This window comes from Epinephelus moara, chromosome 20, assembly GCF_006386435.1.
Source record: "Epinephelus moara isolate mb chromosome 20, YSFRI_EMoa_1.0, whole genome shotgun sequence".
Lineage (NCBI taxonomy): Eukaryota > Metazoa > Chordata > Actinopteri > Perciformes > Serranidae > Epinephelus > Epinephelus moara.
In genome coordinates this window covers 38,494,800-38,517,846 of record NC_065525.1, presented here as the reverse complement: position 1 = coordinate 38,517,846, position 23,047 = coordinate 38,494,800, and the positions used below count along the sequence as shown (strand labels likewise).

Here is a 23,047-nt window from a genome sequence, read left to right as displayed (position 1 = left end):
AAGTGTATTAATGTACCTGGCTGGATCAGGTTAAAAAAAGTGTATTAATGTACCTGGCTGGATCAGGTTAAAAAAAGTGTATTAATGTACCTGGCTGGATGAGGGTAAATGAAGTGTATTAATGTACCTGGCTGGATTAAGGTAAATGAAGTGTATGAGTGCACCTGGCTGGATCGGGGTAAATGAAGTGCATTAATGCACCTGGCTGGATTGGGGTAAATGAAGAGTGTTAGTGTAGCTAGCTGGACTGGGGTAAATGAGGTGTATTAGTTTACCTGGCTGGATCGGGGTAAATGAAGTGTATTAATGTACCTGGCTGGATCGGGGTAAATGGGGTGGTCTCTCGATCCTGACATGTCATAGCGAGACAATGATAACAAAGATGATTCCAACAGTCGCCTGTGTGAAAGAAACACGACAGGTGTATTTAGAGAGGTAGTAGCTGGATTAAATTATTTGGGTAAATGTTATTTAAGTCACCCTGTGGCTTAAAATGCATGTCCAATAGCATGTCAGCCATAAATCAGGGCTCCTACAGCTCAATTTAGACCAATTTTACAGTAATCACAATTGTACCGGTTTAAGCCATGCTACAAAATCTTTGTTGAACAGTCAATTTTCATTAAATCTGCATTTCCTATGTCGTCAAAGGTACAGTGACAACTAGCTTGCAGACAGTAGATCCTCTGCTCTGAGCATCCCGGCCACAGACAAGATAGTTGTGTTGGTTCCACTATCCTGATCTGTGTGAGGTCACTGTGAGAGGCATTCGGCAAATACATTTAAGGGGGGGGGGGGAATTTTACCAATTATTTTGAGATTTTACAATGCAACTAGAGCTGTAGCTATCAATTATTCAGTAATCAAGTATTCTACCAATTAATACATGGATTAATCGAGTCATAAGTTAAGAAATGCTTCTGCTTTATTGAAGAGCCATAGTAAATACATAAAAGAGAAACTATGACAGGTCTCTTGAATTAAAAACTAACTGGGTTCTTTTTAGAAAAATCAACATTTTTGTTGCTTTAATGACAGACAATAATTTGGCTCCAACTGCTACTTCCACCAACTGGTATTTAGATTTTTCTTTTCTTTCTTTTTTTTTGCATCACTGTCAGGGGAGTACTGTAGGCGTGTGCGTGTCACTATCATGATAGTAACATGAATGAAGCTCAGGCTTTCATAAATTGACTACAGCATTTTATTTTCCGTGATTATAGCACTAAGTTAGCTCAGTTTTGCTCAAGAAAATAAACAGAAAATGAAATGCTGCAGTCAACTTGTGAAAACATAACTAGCACCCACTTCCTTGAAAAAGAAACTGATTTTCAAACAGCTTTGTGTCACCGCTGTGTGGGCAGTTTGTGCAGATGAACGGAGTTTGGCTTCCCTCCGTGCCGCTTAGGGCTCCCCACTCATCTGCCAGCAGGGGTCTCCAGGTTACCTGTCATCCGTTTTTTTGCCACAGGATGAGCGTGGAGCTCCAGGTGCTGGCAGCACAGAGGGAAGCTAAAGTTAATGTTACCTTGTGTCAGGTCGGCTCCATGGACTGGATGCTTTCTGCTGAGATGCACTGACATTGTGCTTAATGTGGTAACGTAGTTTGGTTTTACATTTTGTTTCAGATGTAATCTCAAACTTAGGATACTTTCTGTCATTTTCTTGCCCCTTGCTATTTTCTCTTTCTTCCGTCATTTTGCAATCTGTGCTACCGAATTATGTCTATTTTGAGCGTGGTTGTATGATTTTTAAGTATTTTCTTCTTCATGTCACGTCTCTGCAGTGTAAATGCATTGTGCCACAGTCATAATCATATGAGTGAAACACAGTACTATGTGTACAGTTATATGGATTAACGAAGCCGCAGATATTAGACACTTTGATACCAATTAAGGCCTTACTTTTTGAATAATTGAATTCAATGCAGACATTTGAAGGATTCACAGGAACCCTAATAAACAGTTGACAGGCTATCAAACAAAGATGTCAAACTTGCCTGCAAAACTCAGATTAACCCAAAGCCAGATATTATTATGTACTTATCACACCGATGTGGCCACTTTAATCTCGGACTTCACACTCTCATTGTGTTCACATAAGTGTATATACAGGTACTAGCCACTGACAGACACAACAAGCGTACCTCCTCAGGGAGTCCTCATCTGGAGGGTCAACAGGCATTTCTTGGCTTAAGGCCTCCGCCGGCTCTGCCGATCTGCCGGCAGCAGCTTGGCGGTACACCCTCTCCCACTGCGCTGTGTCCTGGTTGTACACCAAGCCCACTGTCTGCTCTCCAGACTGGCTGGGGGACGGGGCTATTGGGAAGGCCACTGTTCCGGCTCCTCCACCTCCAGGGGGAGGCGGCTGCTCGCTAGGCTCCGGAGGTACCCTTCTCTCTTGGGGTTGGGTTTCTAGTGTCCTCCTGCCCTCCTCGGGCTGCCAAGGGGAAGAAGAAGAAGAAGAAGAAGGAAAAGAGGTGGAGGAAGAGGAGGGCTCCAGAGTGGAGGCAGAGGTGGAGGAGGCCTGGTTGGTTCGCTCCCAGCGCTGAGAGTCATGGTTAAAGGTCAGCAGGTTGTGGCAGGCCCGGCAGCGGTTTAGATGGCCTCGGGACGCTGGGGGAGGAACATTGTTCTCCAGGTTGTGGGAGGTAGGAGGAGGGGGGAGAGGAGGCTGGTAATGAATGATGGTAGGGGAGGAGGTGGAGGAAGTTGTGGAAGGCCCAGGCCTCTCTGGGTCCATGTTATTATTAAGCAGCTCTTGGCTCTGCTCCTGGCTTCCATCTGCCATGCCACCTCCTAACGGTGGCTCCAAGTCCTGCATGCGATCAAACTCCATGAAGTAGCGGCTAAGGTTGCACTGCAGCACATTGCGGAAAGAGGCCGTGTTGCTGCGAGAGCCATCCCAGAATGGATGATGCCCGCTGCTTGTGCCTGCAGCATCTCGGGCCCCGGGATCTCCTTGTTGGGGGAAACCCCGTCCTTCAGAGGCAGAGGTGTAGACAGGGGAGGAGCCGTCCTGCTGACGGAGCACTGAAAGAAGGCTGATAGAAGAGGAGGAGGTTCTGGGAGGCAGCACACCTGAACCCACCCCAACTTCCCTCATACTTAGCAGGTTACGTGTCCAGTCAGGTCCTGGCCTGGAGGTGGAGAGCGGTTCTATGCCACTTGGTGCAGGGGGATTAAGAGAAGTGCCGGCGCTGTAGTAGACTGAGGTAAAGGCTGAGGGTCGCTCTGAGGGCTGTCGGGGCTCCGTACGGGCTGAAGAGAAAGTTGAAGCTGGGGGAGGCTGGGGAGCGTCAGATGACACCCTGGGATCAGAGGCTGTCACATCAGCTGCAAGGGAGGGGTTGCGATTGACGGAGCAGCGGTAGCACAGGCAAGCCATGCCCAGATGCTGGGTGCAGCCTGGGAAGGGAGGCCCGCGTTCAGAGCTGGGGTACTGGGCCAGAGGCATGCTGGGAGATTCTCCAACACTGCTTCCATTGTCACCTAGAGGGCGTGGCTGCTCGCCTCCCGCCTGAGCCCCCGGGGAGCGAGACGACAAGATGTGGAGGAAATTGTGGAGGATGGGTGTGCGGCGAACTGGTTGAGAAGGCAAGAAGGAGCGCTGGCGGAAGTGAGGCATCTCAACGCTGTCCATGGGAACCTCAGAGTCCTCCTCGTTCTGAAAGAGATTCAACAGCTCTGAGAACACCACTCAACCAGCACTTAACAACAGAAACACAGTCAGCTGTGCTCACCTGCTGATTGGACGGATTGACTATCGCCGTCAGTAGGTTGTGACCAAGAGGATCAAACCTCACCAACCTGAAAGGAACACGTGGACAATTAAATGACAAAGGAAAACACAAAGTCCTGCAGACATGTTCACTCAGCACAAAAACAAAGACCACTCGCTAATTAAGTCTGGGAAAAATATCTGAAACATACAATAGCTCATGTGGTCAGTCTAATGTCCATTTATTTCCACAGCACTAACTCATCAGTGAAACAACAGAGTCAGTGTTTGCCCTACCATTATATTAGGGGGACGCCTAATCTGTACAGTATTCTTATTTTGAAATTTGGCCAACATTGTCCACCACAGTGACATGAAGAAACGCTGTTGGTACAATGCGGTCTACATCGACTATCTAACTAGAGTTACCATCACGACTCATGTTCAACCCACCGGACTCTCTCCGTGTCACTGCCCGTCTTCACCACGGCGAAGGGCTCCGGTCGGCTCCAGTCCCAGAAGTGGAGCTCGTTGTTGGTGGCGATCAGGAGGAGCTGAGCAGTCGGGTGGAAGGCCAGGGAGGCAATGGCAACATTGCTCTCTGTAAACCAACTCTCACTGCCGCCCTGCAGAGAGAACACTGTGTTACCACTGCAGATAATCAAACACGTGTGTATCATTTAAAGGGGAGCACCACCTAACTTCAGAATTCCAATGTGTTATTTCCATGTCTGAGGAAAGTCCAATCGATAATTGTGAACATGAGCTACTCTCTCTCAAACCCAGAGAAGGAAGTCTTATACTTGTGATGTCATAGGGTGTCAAGTCTGGAGCCGCTCCACAGACAATGAATGGGAGACCGATACGTTTGTTTTCTTTTTTAATACCCAAATGAGCTTTATTCTATTGTGTACTTAGTTGTGAAACAGAAAGTGTTCCCATATACTCAGAGCATTGCCCCGGGTGCTCTCAGTGTCATCTAGAACATCTTTCATCATTAAGTGTCCATGGAGCAGCTCCAGACTTTACACCCTATGACATCACAAGTTTGAATTTGGGAGAGTTATTCATGTTTAGGATTAGTTTTGTCTGTCTTAGACCACAGGAATAAAATGTATGATTTTCTGAAAACAGGCATAGTCCACTTTAGCAAGTAAAAGCAGTTTCATTAGAGATCATTTCACCAGAGAGAGGGAAAGAGGAGTGGATTTAAATGATAAAACTATTTCTATTTTAAACAGTAGTAATGGGCAATATTAGGCCAGAGGCAACAAATCTCTAGAGCTGCATATCATTTTAATTATAAATTCATTTCTAAATTGATCATGTGGTAAATAAAATGTCAAAAAGCTATCACAGTTGACGTCATCTCGTGTCTTGTTTTGTCCAACCAGCAGTCCAACATCCAAAGAGATTCAGTTTACTGTCACTGAAGCTCATTCTCACATATGATAAATTGCAACCATAAAATGTCTCAATACTTAATGATTCATTTCTTTTCAATTGACAAGTCTCTGGGAAGAAAGTTGGGCATAATTCATCATAATAAAAGGAAATATAATTTATCCATCCATCCATTCATTCATTTTCATCCACTTATCTGGGGCCCAGTCATGGGGGCAGCAGGCCAAGCAAAGTACCCCAGACACTGGGGACCGCGAGGCATTCCCAGGCCAGATGAGATACATAATCCCTCCAGCATGTTCTGGGTCTGCCCTGGGGCCTCCTACCATTGGGACTTGCCCAGAACACCTCTAACAGGAGGTGCGCGGGGGGATCCTGATCAGATGCCCTAACTCAACTGACTCCTTTCAATCTGAAGGAGCAGCGGCTCTACTCCGAGCTCCCTCCAGATGTCTGAGCTCCTCACCCTATCTCTAAGGCTGAGCCCAGACACCTCACAGAGGAGACTCATTTCAGCTGCTTGTATCCGTGACCTCATTCTTTTGGTCTTCAGCTGCTTGTATCCGTGACCTCATTCTTTTGGTCACTACCCAGAGCTCATGACCATAGGTGAGAGTTGGGACGTAGTTGGAGTAGTAAATCAAAAGCTTTGCCTTCTTGCTCAGCTTCCTCTTCCCCACGACGGTCCGGTGCAGCGCCCGCATCACTGCAGAAGCCGCACCAAACTACCTATCCATCTCACGCTCCATTCTACCCTCACTCATGAACAAGACCCTGAGATACTTGAACTCCCTCGCTTGAGGCAGTAACTCTCCAAACCCAGACGGGGCAATCCACTGTTTTCTGGCAGAGAACCATGGACTCAGATTTGGAGGTGCTGACTCATCCTGACCGCTTCACACCCGGCTGTAAACCGCCCCAGTGCATGCTGGAGGTCACAGTGTGAATATAATTTATGTCATACTCCTTACTGCTCCACATTCTATTAATTTGTTTAATTCTGTACTTCACTGCTTTTTGCACTTGTGGTTAGATGCTACACTGCATGTCTTTGTCTCTGCCTGTAGTGAGCAACGACAGTGAAGTCATTCTTTATCTAAACTTATGATTTGAGGGTGTCTAGTAGGTAAACCTAAAGGGGTGATTTTATCAGGGTCACTTGATACAGTACCTCAAAGGTTACGGTACCTTAGACAGTGATACTCACATGCAGGTCCCAGATGCGGACTTCACCATCAAGGCACCCGGAGGCCACCAGGCCGGGGATGGTGGGGTGAAAGGTCACACACCAGGGGGTTCTACGGTGGCCCACTAAGGAATGTAGGCACTTTCCAGTCTTCACCTCTGTTATGTAAATGTTGTGGTTGACATGTGTGGAAGCCATGAGAGTCCTACAGGAAGCAAAGAGAGTTCAATGAACAAATATTAGCTTAAGGTGTTTGTCACCTCACTAATAACGAACATAACTCACTGTCAGCTCTGTGTAAACACACGGGCAGCAAATCTCACTGAGGAAACTCGCTCACATGTTAAAACAAGATTTTCATATTCCAGCTACAAGGTGCTGGAAATGAAACACTGGATGTGCCATGTTTACTACACATTCAGTCTGACAGCGTTACAGTTCAATTAAATCATTTTACAAAATGAATTCTGAAATATTCTCGACTTTTCAAAGTGTGGATGGATGTTCTCACCTGTCGGGGCTGAATGCCAGCAGGAAGGTTGATCGAGGGCTGTCCGGCAGCTCCACTTTCTGTAAGGGACACAAACGTGTTTAGAGTCAGTTAAGTGGATTCAAACTATGTGGTAGCTCCTTCTAGAGAAACAAGAAAACAGTCTCAAGCCCCTTTTCCACTGCACAAAAAACCTGCAAACATCCGTTAACATCTGGCTTTTTAATGTAATGGGAAAGGTAACAATCGGCTCTCACACCCAGGTCAAATGACTCTGCAGCGGTCATGGGTATTTATCGGCTCCGGCCCCAATCGGCAGTGATGCAAACACAACACCCAGGTGAACACACTCATTTTAGCACCTTAACCGGCAGGATGCAATGACACACCACAAAATACCGTCCATCTTGTTGTCTTGTCATCACATGATTTTTGCTAGGGAATTATTTCTCACATGGTCGAGATATAGGGATGGAGAAAAACTTGAAATTCTTAGATGCCTCGCAATTCTCTCTTGAACGATTATGCCTCGATGCAGATAATAATCAGAAACTTAAAACTTATTTTTCAACATTCTGATCATCAGTCCAGAGCCAAAGGCAATACAGCAGACCTCCACATGTGCAAGAGGCACGTAACGTATATAAGGTGTGTGCCTCTGACGTCTGCATGTTCCTTACTGGTACATACCATCCGTGTGCGCCATGTTTACGCTCTAAACTAAACTACCAACATGAGAGCATGGCTGAGCATGAGTAAACAAAGAAGGACACAATACGACCAGCACCCCCTGGCTTAAAAGCTAGTGTATGGAAACATTTTGGCTTTTACTAAGTTGGAGGGAAACAGGAGTTGGACAGGAGCCACACTGTGTGCAAGCCAGGTGTGTTCGACTAAAATGAAACACCACCTTTCACGTTTCCACCCGGAGTTGGAGGAAAAGTGCCGGGCTGTGGTCCCTACTAACCAGAGAACGATGCAACAAGCGCTTTCTAAGTTGCCACCCAACTCAGAGAGGGAAGAGCGGACCACCACCTCAATTGCAATCTTTATTGCAAAGGCTTTGCCCCCCTGTTCAGTTACTGAAAACCAGGGCTTTCGCGCTATGTTGCATACACTGGAGCCGAGGTACGACATCCTGTCAACGTTTTTTTTTACTGACATAGCAATATTCACACTGTACAACAAGGCTAAAGCTAACGTCATGGAGTCCCTGAAGAAAACAGGTAGGATTGCTTTAATGTGTGATGCGAGGATGTCTATTGCCACTGAGTCTTATGCCCCTGTGTCAACTTTCAGTTCTCCTTCTTTTTACTGCTTTCAGGAAAAGATTATGAAAGGAAATTCATTAATTCATTTAAGTCACAGGGAGTCAGTGATTAAAAAAAAAATCGTGTTTAGAAACCCAGGGTTTTTATGCATCAAAATGCATCGATAATCATCGAATCGTAGCCCCTGAATCGTAATCTAATCGAAAGTCAAGGTACCAAGAGATTCCCACCGCTAATGAGATATCACTAAGTTTCTAACTGAAGAACATGTGGAGGTGCAAACACTTTAAAATGTATAAATGTGGAGATCTCCATGCCAAACTTCTCTTAGCTGCTATGGGTCGACTGATGTGGCTCTAATGTGTGATTAGTTTTATTTATTTAATCATACATGATGCTAAGATGACTCTCAGGGGTTTTGTTCCAACTCCTGTGTTTCCCAAAGTGGTAGTAAAACTAACAACTAGTCACATCCCATGTCATCAGTAATTTAATGAAAACATCCCAGTTTGTTGTCACATAATGAACTGCTCCCTGGTCTTCATCTGTGCCCTGCAGCATGGACTCGGAGACTGGACGTCGTTTATTCTGAACAGGCCTCACTGGGCAACATGTGAATAGTGTCGTGGTCTGAGACGGGCTTTAGAGGGACACACACAATAAGAGCAGTATTGGTGCAGAGAGGACGCACTCGAGGGGCTGCAGACAGAGAGAGAGGACGGACTGAGTCTGCCTCATTTTGGTTTAAAACACACTAACAAACATCAGGTCGGGTTAATCACACTAAAGTGAGACATAATGTGCTTCAGTTAAAAACAACATAAATACTGTGAGGCAGCTTGTAAGAAAGAGAAAGAACCAGAGGCAGAAGTTGGACACAGTTCACCCTGTATGTGTTCTGTTTTAAAATCCAGTCTTTATCTGATTCTGTAATGTCACTAGTTTATTCTTGTATTATAATCATCGTTGTTACATTATCATAGTTAGCTCTTCCTGCTACCTCCTTAGTTTCTCCTCCTCGTCCTCTCTTAACTCTGTGTTTTTAACAGTGTTGGATCATCAGCTGTCCTGACACCTTTTTGTCCCTCCTGGCTGTTGGTTTATTCCACATGTTGGGTTTTAAACTTTATCCTCCGGGGAGATTTAGCCTCTCCTCTTCTCTCTCTGTTTGTTTCTTTCTCCATTTGAGTGAATGATGCGCTTCAGGTCGGCATCTTGTGTGTTTGTGTAGTCTGTCCTCTTTCCAGATTACATGGTGGAGAGGAGGTTGTGTGGCTCGGGCTCTAGCTGCTTGGAGACCTCTGAACCTGCTTGACGTCCTTCTGGATCCAGCTTCTTCAAATACATTTCATCTGTAATTTTGTAATCTTAATTATCTATGCCAGGCCTATTCAACTGGTGGCCCACGGGCTAACTCAAGCCCACTGATCGAGCCAGACCTAAATTATCGCTGGATTATCAAATTTCCTACGGGCATTGAATGCATTATGTGTGAGAATTACTTCCAAAATCACTTTATTCTACATGTTTTATTTAAATTTCACCAAAAATGAACCGTCTGCATCGACCAGATCCTGTAATAAAAAACATTTAACTCTGCACTCCTCAGCACAACTGAGGAACTCGGCTGAGGCAAACAGTCATGTGACAAAAATTCAGTCAAACTTTGACACAGAGGAAAGGGCAAGGCCAGTTCTTAGTAGAGGTTGTAAAAATGTAAACTTGAATGTAGTTTTAAAATTGTGGTGCTTGTTGTGTTAAGTGCACACAGATAATAAAAATAATAGATCAAGCCCCGCGAGCAAAAAGCCAATAGGGGTAATATGTTAATGTGGCCTTATCTGAACAAATGATGTACAGACAACAAAAGTAAAGATTCATGGAGAACAGTTCATTCAGGAAGGCTATTTCAGGCAAGGCTGCACCGAAGCAACAAACACTGAGGAATAGTCTCTAAAGGACAGAAAGGAATCTCCCTGAGGCAGTGAAAAGGCCAAAAAAGATTTAAGACAGGGTTTGTTATTTCATACTTAATATATAATATAAATAAATAACAGTTTGGACACTGGAATTGTTTTTCTTTATAAGCTGCAGAGCTATTCAACTGTCATACACATACACTGGATTGATTTTAGTAACTTTAATGTATTTGACGTGTGCACTGTGCAGCTGTAGAATCTAGGAAAATGGACGTATCAGATTGGGATCTGTATTGGTAGATGACCTGGATCAGGTACATGTGTATAGTATTTTGGGCTATACACATGTTGCATGATTTGCACCCTCAAAGTTCCTCAAAGGTGCAGCCACACCACCACTTCTATGATTTTTGAAGCCTGAATGCAATCACCAGAAATAAACAGCTAACACTGGGCTTTAAACAATGTACACCACAGTCACAGGACTTTCACATTGCCACCACAGCGAGGCTATAAATCCTTGTTCGGTTTGATGATGTTCTGCGGTCTCATTTAGCCTCTTGTTAGCAACCACCTTTATTAAGTCACATAAAAGCATTTACGTTAATCTGACGTCATTCAATTCAGACTTGTGTCGTGTTGAAAAGGTTTCAGGTCAGATTTAGTAACGTTTAGTAAGTCACCTTGGTGTTTATTCAGACATGAGACTGATGTTTTCAATAACTATAATGTTGATGTAAAAGGTTTTGAGTCTGGAAGCCTTAAAACATCTTGAGATTATTTCTTATTATCTCATATAAGGAAAAAACTCTGACTGATTTTCATACCTGACTCTGCCATTTCATCCAGCGGACTTTCTCCTCCACCAGCAGCTGCAGGAGCCTCTGCGAGCCAAAGGTCTGGGAGCCGCGCTCCCGGCTGGACAGGATCCGGACCGAGTTCCTCTGACGGGACGCCATGTTGCTACCGGTGGCCTTGGCTGATTGGCTGCTCACTCCCACTGCTGCCAGTCCGTCGCCATGCAGAGTCTAGGCTGAGAGAGAGCAGAGAGAGCTGTTCAGTATGAATACATATGAGAGGAAGTTGGCCACGGTGTCATGAGCACAGGGCATGTTGCTTAATAAACCCAACACAAACACAAACACAGAAGAAAACAAAGTTAAAGGAAATCGAGCTGATCTGACAGAGTGATGTTGTATTATGTGGTTGAGTTAAAGAAGATGGGGTTACAGGGTGTCCTGAAATAGTCAAATATCACTGGACAGGCAACAGAGGGTTTAAACTAGCTTAATTAGAAACAGAATCCATTTCTTTATATGTAAAGTGGTTCATATGAAGCTGAAACTATTTATCTAATCTGTTAGCTGGTCGATAAAAATTAATCTGCAACAACGGTGATCGTCAGTGGATCTTAGAAATAATTTTCCAGGAAGCTTCTCAGAAAGTTAGCATTAGTGTCCTTTTCTTTGTTTCTTCTCATTGGAAACTGAATATTTGGGGATTTTGGACAAAACAAAAAACTTAAATACAAACCTGCACCATGAGAAAGACCATAGATTAACTACGATTGACTACTAGTTAAAGAGAAATAATAATGAGATGAATTATTATGGAAAATTGCTAGTTACAGCCATGTTGGTCACTGCTACATTATACACACCAGTGTCAGTGCAGAGAAGTAAAAATACCACAACATCAACACAAGGCCTATGAAATAATAGTCCACGATGCACTGCAAAAACAAGCGATCAGTCGTAAGGATGTTAAAAGTCCATTAAATTCAAAGTTATAAATTATTAATATTACAAGTACAAATTTAAACCTTAGGTAGCCTACTAGAATAATATAATCAATTGCTTTTACAGTCCACTAGATAATTTTTGCAGCTGCTTAAGTGAGATGAACAGACTGAAAGAGACTTATTAGATAAAACGGATGACTTGAATGATGATTTTTCCTTTGGGAACATAATTTACTGTTGGAAAAAAGGTATTAAATCACGATATATTTTATGGCAATACTCAGGATATCTCAACATATTTAATACCGTAATAATATTGAATCGTGACTTAAGTATCGTGATGATATCGTATTATGGATTCTCTGGTGATTCCCACCCATTATTTAGAGGTGAAAGCAAAGCTGAGTGTAAGGCTGCAGCTAACATATATATTCATAATTGATTCATTTTCTTGACAACTCAATGAGTTGTTTGGTCTATAAAATGTCAGAAAATGTCTATCACAGTTTTCCAAAGCCCAAAAGACATCTCTTAAAAGTCTTGTTTTGCCTAGTCAGGGTCACCAGACCTTTCTCAAGAAAAGAAAGGTCTGGCTGGGCCGACTCTCACTTTAAGATTGGAGAAAAAAACGCCCCGGCTGCTTGTATTTCTTTCAACCAATCACAATCGTTCTTGGCGGTGCCACAGCAACGGTGTGCTTGCAAAAATATTGCCGGGGGGAAACAGGTTTTGGTGTAACACGCCCGCAAAAATATCGCCTACAGGACGCGAACCATGGCAGAAAAATGGCTACATCCCCGCAAGATCAAACACTGCAAAAGTTAGTAAAGGACGTGTTGAAAACTGCAACCGGAGGTGGTAGGGCGGGACTTCAGCGGGTGGCTCGTTCCGCCCAATGAGAGGCTGATCTTTGCAGCGAACTTCCACCCACTCAGACTATGTTTTGCCTGACAGACAAAAATGTTGAGTTTACTGAGATAAAGGACCAATGAAACCAGCAAATATTTGGACACAACGTACATTAATGTCAACGCTAACATGAAATGTAAATCAATGAGTTGAGATGAAGGCTCATAAAGAATGTGTGTTGATTATGGCTAATCATAAAGATTTTCAACCAGTTCTGTGTTGTTGCAACGTGGGCAGTGACGTTAAATGCAAATGAATGATGCTCAGCTCCTTTTGGGCAGCCAGCCCCTGGAGCTCCTCGCTTATCCTGCTAACACGCAGTACAGGGACCCTCTGGGTAGTACGGAGGGAAGCCAAGCGTTTCCAAAGTTTCCCTTTTACAAATGTAAATCAATCTAGTGGTTAGTTAGGCTTTCACTCACTGCAGCATTTTATTCTCTGTGTTTATTTTCTTGAGTAAACTGAGCTAACTCGATGATGTAAATCAATCTTTAAAAGCTGTTTTAATCTGTTTTATTTTCTCTTTTGCAGATTTACTATATTACTCTTTAATAAAGTAAAAGTATTTCTTATCTGATTAACTGGTACAATACTTAATTACTAAAATAATGGATAGCTGCAACCCTTAAAAAAACAAACCGACAAACATTTTTGCTGGAAAAATGACTCAGTTATCAAAACAATTTTCCATCAATCAACTTATCAATTAATCGTTGAGCTGTAGGTTAGTGTACCCCAACCTTCCCTGATAATCACTCACTGTGATATTAAACAGTGGCCGAGAATCACCAGGGTGAACACAGTGGCAAACTGGAGGTCATTTTACTGCTTCCATTTATTGTAACTTTAAGATTTGAGGTAAAAGGTTTCATCTGAACTCTATAGCTATGTCACCACATACATGAGGCAGTCACTCTGTAACATGTTATAACCAACACAGATAATGGAGATCTGAGTTGTAGGATTACTTTGGACTGAACAGCTTCATATTAAGAGGTTCAGCTGTGATCTCCATCAGAGCTGACTGAATGTTGGTCAGTTCAATTCACTGTAACGGCCCTGAATATGCTGCAGCTAATGCCTCCCACTGATGGAAACATGTCCCATTTCCCAAATGCAATTCACACCTTGATGCTCGACAGAAGGCACACTGTAGGTGGTTGTACTTATTTCAGCCTTTAGTTACATGCACATGTTTAAAAACTAAATCTTAGAAGATGTGATGGAGGAATCAAAAGGATTTGGTGTGATACACAGATCCAATACTGGACTTTAAGGGCTGATTTTCAGGATTACTTTCATTATCAACTAATCTGCAGATTATATGCTCTTTAAGATTTATTGTTAAGTGTACAAAATGCCCATCACAATTTCTCAGAGTACAAGGTGACGTCTTTAATTTTTTATATTATGTCGGATCAGCAGTCTAAAACTCAAAGATATTGAATTATTATAATGTAAAACAAAGAAAAGCAGCAAATCATAACAATTAAAGAGCAGGAACTAGTGAGTGTTTGGCATTTTTTGCTTGAAAAAAATTACTAAAACGAATAATCAGACAGCAAAATAATGGCAGATTACTTAATTAGTCAATAAACAGGAAAGTAATCGGCTTATCTTTTCAACTCTACTGGATTTGAATTCAATAAAATGCTTTCTCTAGTCAGCATTAACTTTTCCTCCGCCATTGACGAGATGGGGGGCGCTGTTACACATCTCGTGAAATAGAACAGCACTGCCGTGTCCAAAAACTGGAAACCAGAAGATGTTGTTTACAGATATGTAACAGCTTATAACCTGCATGAAAATGCCGGTGCAGACGGAAAAGTTTACGGTTGCGCAAGCCATGGAGATGTTGATGGTCTCAGCCTCTGATAATTCCTGTTTTGATCAACATCCTGAATCCGATTTGGGCGAAGAAGCTAACAAGTTTGGTGGGACGAAACAGGATCTCCATGACGATGACAGAGGCACACGGACAAGACGACCACAGAGGAGATGGAGACGACAGAACACTGAACGCTATACCTCAAAGAGAATTTTATTTCCATTATTGTTATTCTAATTTATACAATTCAAACCGACATAAGGAAATGAGAAAAAAAATGTAAATATAAAACTGATTTTATACTTGAAAATTACATTCTTTGATTAAAAATGCACTGTTCTTCAGTTTCATGCCTATACTATTTACATATTCATAGAACAAATTATTCTGTGGGTTTGGAAAGATTACTGAATATAATCAAAAATGCTGGCAGTGACTGGCAGCTGAAAAATAAAACTCTGGCAGAGAAAGTGTTAAAAGATTATTTTTGTTTGCTTGTGCTAATCTGTGTTTAACAATCAGTTATGTCTGAGTTGAGGTGAGATTCCTCTTGAGTTTGTCTGAGCTAGACACCATCAGGTGATTCATTCATTAGTCATTCAACAGGAAAATAATTATCAATTATTTTGATAACCGACTAATTTTTTTGTTCATTTTTTTAGGCATTAAACAGTGAGAAGAGGCCAAACATTATCTGACTCAAGTTTCTCAAATGAGAATTTTTGTTGTCATGAAAGTGACAGCACACAGAATATATATTTACTTTAATTGAGGCCTTATTTAACTGTGTTTAATATCAACAGACTGTCTGATGCAACGTTTTAAGGAGGGCTGTGGTCACAGACACTGCTGCAAACTCATCGGTCAAAGTGTCATAACCAGTAAGATGTTATAAATATCAAGTGTAAAGTAAAAGGCGAGTGTGAAGCAGACAGACTGCCCAGTTTATTCAGGAACAGCAGGAGTCCTAAAGTTACAAAACAATAAACTATAATTCTAATAGCAACATGTTAAAACAAAGGAACAGTTTGTCATGTTAAACCTAAAAAACCCAACTAATTTTACTGACAAGGTGTTTCTTGGTAAACCAGCTGGTTGACCCTCGGTTAGATACTCAGTTTAAGTTTCGGGCTGTTAGTGATGGAAACAAGAGAAACAGAAATAATCGTATCACATGATATTGTTAACCAACGGCAGTGAGAGACTGTAGACACCCAGTCTGCACAAACAGCAGCAGTATCAGCCAAATACAGTATCTAACACTGGTGTCAAACCTGCAGCTTGTCTGATCACACCAAATTTGTGGATTTTAGTGGCCGATCAGCCATGTTTGGGATGTTGACAGATATTCCTCACTGCGTTTTGGATCATTTCCTCAGTTTGGCTGCTGCCAGAAGTCCCAGCATGCAAAGCAGCAGAGATCAGATATGAAGCCCCAACAAGGGAGAGCTGAATCTTTTTAGTTAAAATTCTCTTGCTGTAACAAACAGTCCATTAATCTATTGTTTGATTAATTAGATTTTATAACTAATTAACTGTTTAGATCATTGTTCGAGCAAAAAACGTTTGATGGTTCCGGTTTGTCAAATGTGACAGTGTATTGCTTGTCCTTGCTTTGCATTATTTTTAAGGTTTATAACAAAACAAAAAAAAAGACATTAAATGATTAAATGACATCCTGTTGGGCTGCAGAAGATTGTGATGGGTATTTTAAATATTTATATTTTCCTATGTTGAATAGACCACATAAGTAACTGACTGTTAAAAACAAAAATAAATGGCGGATTAAATACACTATAATTTTGTAAAAGGGCAAACATTACAGGTATGAGGCTGTTATTGCATTAATATTGCTAAAAAGCTGTAGGTGTGTTAAAACTATTTAGTGTTACTTTTGTGAAATTTGAAAAGAAATCAAAGCATCTGAAAACACATACCTAAAAAACACTCGAGAATTGGGACAAATCATGTCCAAAAAAAAAAAAGAAAAAAAAGAAATTAACATTTTAACTTATCAACAAAGTAATTCTGTTTCTGGGGTGAAACATTATTTTTTAAAGGATTTATATATATGAAATAAATATAATTTATGAAATATTTTGTTCTGCTTTCATTTTTTTTTTAACACTTAACTTGCCCTGTGCCAGAAAACATCCATGTCCCACACAAAAATGAAACTATTTAACTTTTAAAAATTTGTTAAAAGCCTTCAAAATCTAAAACTATCAGCACATACTGATAACATCAGAGTAAGAATGTACTGCTATAATCATGTTTGTTTCAAAATATATTTCTTATGAAGATGTTGGCCCTTTAAAGATGTGTCCCAGATTTTTGTCAACTCTCACAAGGACTCACGTCTCACTTCCTGGTTTCCAAAAAGACAGGAATGTTGCTCAAGTCCTAGTAAGCCTTATATTTTATGACAAATCTATTAAATAATATTGCTATCTGGTGTGTCTCCACCATCACCTGCCAACGTGGTGGCTCCTCTCAATCAAAACTATGTGATAATTATGGTTTAAAAATCAGTACTTTTATTAGCATTAAGAGAGCACGTACTTGCTACAACAGCTGCAAAACTAATAAATATACAACTTTTTGTGAACTCTATAGGATGTAAACTCTGTCAGATCTTACCTCCGATATCCACTACGTATGCTATTTAAGAAAAAATTGAATCCCTGGGAGGTTGGCCCATTACAAGGTTAATAGTCGAACGGAACGATCATTAGTCGGTAAGATTTCAGAGTTTGCTTAGTCGCAGAAAAAACAACAACATGAAACTCTATTAGGAGCTGCACCTTGTCAAAATAAATCAAAACCTATATGACTGGACCATGTGGTAATTTAATTTGAAAGGACAGACACAGGAAGTGTCCACGCTCAGCAGTCAGACAGGAGCCAGGTTACAAACCAATCACAGCCAACAGATATCTTTCCCTTCTTCTGTAAATATTCAGTAGCACCCAGCACCTGACCACGGCGGTTAAAGACGCAGCACGTGTACGGCCCCTAATTTCCAGTGCTGGTACCTGCGGTTATTCCACAGGCTAGTTAATAACATGTCGGGCAGGAAATCCAAAGTGTGGGATCATTTTGAGAAGGTGAAGGACGAACCCAAGGTGATATGTAAACTCATCTTCATTGGTCGACTACAAACATGACGTATCATCTGAAACATGGAAGTAGCTACATGCCCATTAGCCCACAGCGTCATTAACAGGCGGCTCGCTCAGTGTGTGACGTGCACTTGTAGATAAAATATAGGCCTATATTAATGAAGGTTCATTAGTACGGTTTTGTATTTCTCTGTAATGTAGCACAATGTTAACAATGTTACTGACACTATTCTTTCTCACACCTTCAACTCAAACCACTAAAATATATAATTTAATAATCAAATTAATATCGTAAACATGTGGGCGACTAGTTGACTAATGGCCCTGAATGATGACTACGGGTCAACTAGGAAAATTATTAGTCGTGGGCAGCCCTAACAATAATGACAGGGTTTTGTCCCAAATATCAAGACTGAGTAAAATCTACCAATAGTGTGGTGAGTTGTCTGAAATGATGCAAACACTGTGCACTATGCAAGACTCTGATGGGGTTATTACAGTCTGCACATTAACATTCCTAAACAGATGTAGTAGGCCTCAGTTTAGTTCCAATATAGATCAACACAGTGCTCAGAGGATCACGCAGGCTTTCCACAGCCCACAGAGAGCACATTACATTACACTGTAACTCTATAACACAGCACATCTCAAACTGATTTTAGATTTTGCCGTGTCATTTACTTAAATCAACTCTGTGATGGCAGCAATGTTAAGTTCAGAGAGGGAGGATTCTAACTTGAAAAGCTCCAGTTTGGATCTCAAGATGAGCGGGGAAACATCGAGACGAAGCACAAGTTAATGAGGAACAATCTGTAAGCAGCCTCCATCAGGCCGTCCTTGATCCCACCTGCTCCAGCGGAGCAGCAGAGGAGCTCTGCGCTCACACTGCTCACTTCCCACTGTGAATGTTTTGAATTGTTTGGAACGGTATGAATGTGGAGGAGAGTTGTGCTGAGGGCAGGAAGGAGTTCAATCAACTTTCACTAAGATAAATAAAGTGTAGGAAAAAACACCAAAGCCGCCTTCACAAGAATGTGATTCAACAAGGGTTTACTTTAGGGCTGCAGCCTACAATGACTTATTGTATCTATTAATCTGTTTGATTAACTGAATGATTTTTGGCTGATAAGATCTCAGAAAATAGCGACAGTCCATGATGGCGTCTTGTTTTGTTTGGTCAGCTGTTCAAAACCCAGAGATGTTACATTTTTGTGCGTGGGCTGAGCAATTAATCAGATTATTATTGAAATTACCAAGTGCAATATCCAAATCACAGAAGCAGGTTTAATTTGTCACAACATGCCATTATTAATGAGGCGTAGCGATGCTCAAGAGATGCCCTGGACTACAAACCACATTCCAGTCATAAAGGAATATTAGGGATGCGTAATAATATCGACATGTCATCAGATTGGCCAACATGCTTTTTCTTAATTTGCATAATGAATGAATATTACATACATTGAAAAGTATTGTATTTCATGTCTCCATCTACTGGTGGTGAGTATGCATGCATAATGTGATGTTAATTCCACTACAGAAGAGACTTGATGATCACTACAATTAGGTGGGGAAAAAGGTGGATATTGATATCGGTATTGGTTATTGGTCAAGTGAGTTGTTACATATCAGCATGTCAGATATCGGCCAAAAATCCAATACCATGCATCCTGAAGGAACATGCTTGTTTGGAAGAGATACCCAGCTAAAATAACATCATCATATCTATATTTTTCAGTGAAAATAAAATGCAAAATCTGCTATGCCCACTAAAATCACAACTCATATTGTTATTAGAATCTGTCAAAATAATCGCAGTATGATTTATTTTTTTTTTTTTTTTACATATTATGGAGCCCTCAGGTTCATGTTCAGGTAGGGCTGCTCGATTATGGAAAAAATCATAATCATGATTATTTTGGCCAATATTGAAGTCACGATTATTTATACAATTATGTCTTGAATGCATTTATTGAACATTTCTTTTTTAAAAACACTCTCCCATCAAATGTTTTGAGGTATCCTTAAAATAAAAATACATAATAGTAGTAAAAAAAAAGATATATAACATCAACTATTGTAGTGCGCTCAATCTCTTGAAAACAAGTACTAGATAAAAAACAATAAGACACAGAAAATAATCGTTTTTCCACGATTACATTAATTTTGAGATTGTCTGGAGCCAAAATTGAAATCATGATCAAAATTCGATTAATTGCACAGCCCTAGGTTCAGGTTACTTTATTGATACCCAAGGGTAAACTAGTTTCGCAGTCGAGAGTCAAAACATCCATCACAGTTTGATCAAAACAAAACATAAAACATAGAATACAAGAAAGAAATTTAAAATCAACAGAAAGTGCTGCCTAGATATAAAACAGAAAAAAAGTCCTTACATTGGGAGAAGATGGAAACTGCAAATGTTTGACATTTTTAACTGATAAATAATTTAAACTACTGATTATCAGAAGAGTTAGTGATTCATTATTTTGTCAGTTGACTAATCAATTAACAGGGTAATTGTTGCAGCTCTACTTTATATTATGACAGAGGCAGATATTATTTGACGGAATCAAAAATCAGTTAATCGATTTGCACAAAAATAATCAGCAACTTTTTTTGCTAACATATTGAGTCAGTTCCATCTGATTATTTGTGATGATTTCTGCTTTTCTTTGTCTTCTGTCAAACATCCGAAGGTTTTCGACAGTTGACTCGGTGAATGTGAATGTTTGTTTCATACAAATTTTACAAACCAAACAATTAGGCTAGTAGGCTACCATAACTTAATTTGTAATATTTATAACTTAACTTAGTGTCTATGTGACAATATAACACTGCCACACAAAAATATTGCAATGCTATGCTGTATTGATTATTTCCCCCACCCCTAAAATCAATCGATTGATGGAGAAAATAATCAGCAGATTAATCCATAATGAAAATAATAATTAGTTAATTGTTCAAAACAAGCTCCACTTCAACAGTAAAATCCTGTTTTTACATTAATGCATGAGTTTTATAATACTTTTAATACTTTAACTATATTTTACTGATTATATACTTTTACTGAAGGAACATTTTCAATGCAGAGCTTTCACTTGTAACAGAGTATTTTACTGTGTGATATTAGTACATCTACAGAGATGGAGATGTCTCAGTATTGTTTGTGTGAACAGATCGCCAATCCGTGTGTTAATGCATTAATCTGTAAATATTTAACACCTTCCACAACATAAAAAAAGAAAATATCTGAGCAAACAATTAATTTATAAATAAATGAAAAACATCTGCAAATATCTTCATAACATAAATAACTTTCAATCGATAAATTGTTATTTTGTGAATCACAATTCTACGTTTGCCGATTTACAGAGTCGTTTTGTTTTGTATTTTTGTTTGTTTATTAACAGATCTGTTATATATTTGCAAAATAGTTTTGTAAGTTCCATATTTATAGATCTGTTTTACAAATGCATCATAGTTTTTAGAGTCTGCAAATGTTTTTGTGTATATGTGGAGGGTGTTTCATATTCAAAGATCACACATTAATACACTGATTGTCAATCTGTTCACACAAATAATATTGACACAAATCTATCTCCACAAGTAACAGAGTATGTTAACACTGTGATATTCCTACTTTTACTGCAGAACAGGATCTCCACCTTTGCCTTGATACCAGTAATTAATACTTAAAATAATTCTTTGACCTTTACTAAATGAATGAGCAGCTCATTACTATACACCATCTGACTAAATAATCTTTGTAATGATCTGACTTGTGCGCGTGATTAATGACACATAAAAAGAGATATATAAACAATTTTTGATGAAAGACACACCAAAATAAATACAGTTAGCCTTCTCAGTAGTAACGTTATACATGACGAACAAACGGATGCCAGTATGTTTCTGACAGCAGTTTTATAATGTTAGCCTTTATAAGGCTCCACAGTTTGTATTGTGGCTACCATGACAACACCCAGCTAAACGTTACTTTTAACAGAAACATTAACAACCCCCTAAAAAGACATTTAGGCGGTGTTAGCTCGCCTTTTAACCCTGTTCTGATGCAGCTAACCAAAGAGCTAAATTGGCTTTCCGGATACGAGCCAACCATCGGGAAAATGAAGTTATTTGGGGTTTAAATAAGATTAGCGTTAACATACAAACACGAATACATTAATAACGTTCAACATTTCAACGATGCTGATGTGAAAGAATGAATAAAATCGAACTGTATGGCCTACCTTCCGTTACCGACTCGCTCTCCGGCTGTGCCATCACAGGCGATGCTAACAAGCTAATAGCAGCTATGCTAGCTAGTTAGCTAGCTCGGCCAAAAACGGAAAATGTGGCCGCCGCAAATAATAAAATTATCTATCGCTAACATCGGTGATCTGCGGTTATTCTAAAGACGCGTGTCCACTAAAAGCAATGGACATCATTCTGATCATCTAAGGGATGCAAAGGAAAAATGTTTTCTAAGGCATTGGTCCAATGTTTGACTAGCTGCCCGATGCGAGTCTGCTACTGCGTAACTAGCTAACTGCTAGCTAGCTATCCACACATACACACACATTCACAGGCTTATCAACAGAGCGCCGATTACAACTAATCGAACGCTCCTTATACAAACGTCCATTCATCAAAATCAGTGTTTTTATGATGTAATCCAGTCACCAAATGAAAAAAAATATACTTTTACTACTTCTAAAGATATTTACATTCTCTTGATACACTTATGCAATTCAATCCGCTGGGTGGTAAACACCATAATTGCACCAGAAAGAGGCAACTCTTACATCGACTAGTAACCCTGGAAATAGTTGCTTTATGAATGTGGGTCAATTATTTTATTTTATTGAATAAATAAAACTGGTTTCATTCATTATTCTAATAATTTAGAAAGCATTTACTTATATGCTCAATCACTCTGACCTAAAAAAAATAATTTAAACATTAACTTTCACGAAATAAAAATGGAGAGGATAATCAACCAATCTATGAATACTGTTATCCAAATATAAAAGTCAGGTTTAATTAATGGTTAACCTGTTTACATTTTCTGGCATTGTGTAGCCAAAAGTTTTGCACCTTACTGATAGCTTTTTATGTTATTATTTTACTTTTATTGCATTCTATAGATTTGCACTCATCACCCCTTGGGACAAACAAATAGAGTTATCAGAATCATATATATATATGTATATATGTGTGTGTGTGTGTGTGTGCGCGCGCGTGTGTGTANATATATGTGTGTGTGTGTGTGTATATGCATATATCTCGTCAAATTATAGTTGCAGTCCAGACTCATATGTCGTCATGACAGCTGACAATGCGTCCAGTATGGATGTTGCTGCAAATAAGCTGCATGCTCAAGGTGGACACCCAAAATTAGTGTCACCAATTCAGTATCCGAATAAATGTCTTCCCTTTCTGTTCCTGTGATAT

General features: G+C 40.3%; 1 protein-coding gene across 3 annotated transcripts in view; it reads right to left on the bottom strand.

Annotated features, from left to right (window-relative positions):
- The window catches only part of ambra1b (autophagy/beclin-1 regulator 1b), a 35,557-nt gene extending 13,388 nt beyond the window's left edge, over positions 1-22,169 (bottom strand). For 2 of the 3 annotated variants that reach the window (XM_050073797.1, XM_050073798.1), the window contains exons 1-8: positions 21,844-22,169; positions 10,818-11,023; positions 6,822-6,880; positions 6,332-6,515; positions 4,174-4,346; positions 3,743-3,809; positions 2,147-3,666; positions 313-399 (exon numbers count right to left, since the gene is read on the bottom strand). In XM_050073797.1, the coding sequence (XP_049929754.1) occupies positions 313-399; positions 2,147-3,666; positions 3,743-3,809; positions 4,174-4,346; positions 6,332-6,515; positions 6,822-6,880; positions 10,818-10,949 (2,222 nt within the window). In that variant the 5' untranslated portion in view covers positions 10,950-11,023; positions 21,844-22,169. The remainder of the gene's footprint in view (positions 1-312; positions 400-2,146; positions 3,667-3,742; positions 3,810-4,173; positions 4,347-6,331; positions 6,516-6,821; positions 6,881-10,817; positions 11,024-21,843) is intronic. The other variant, XM_050073799.1, reaches the window with a different exon arrangement.
- Between the last annotated feature and the right edge of the window lie 878 nt (positions 22,170-23,047).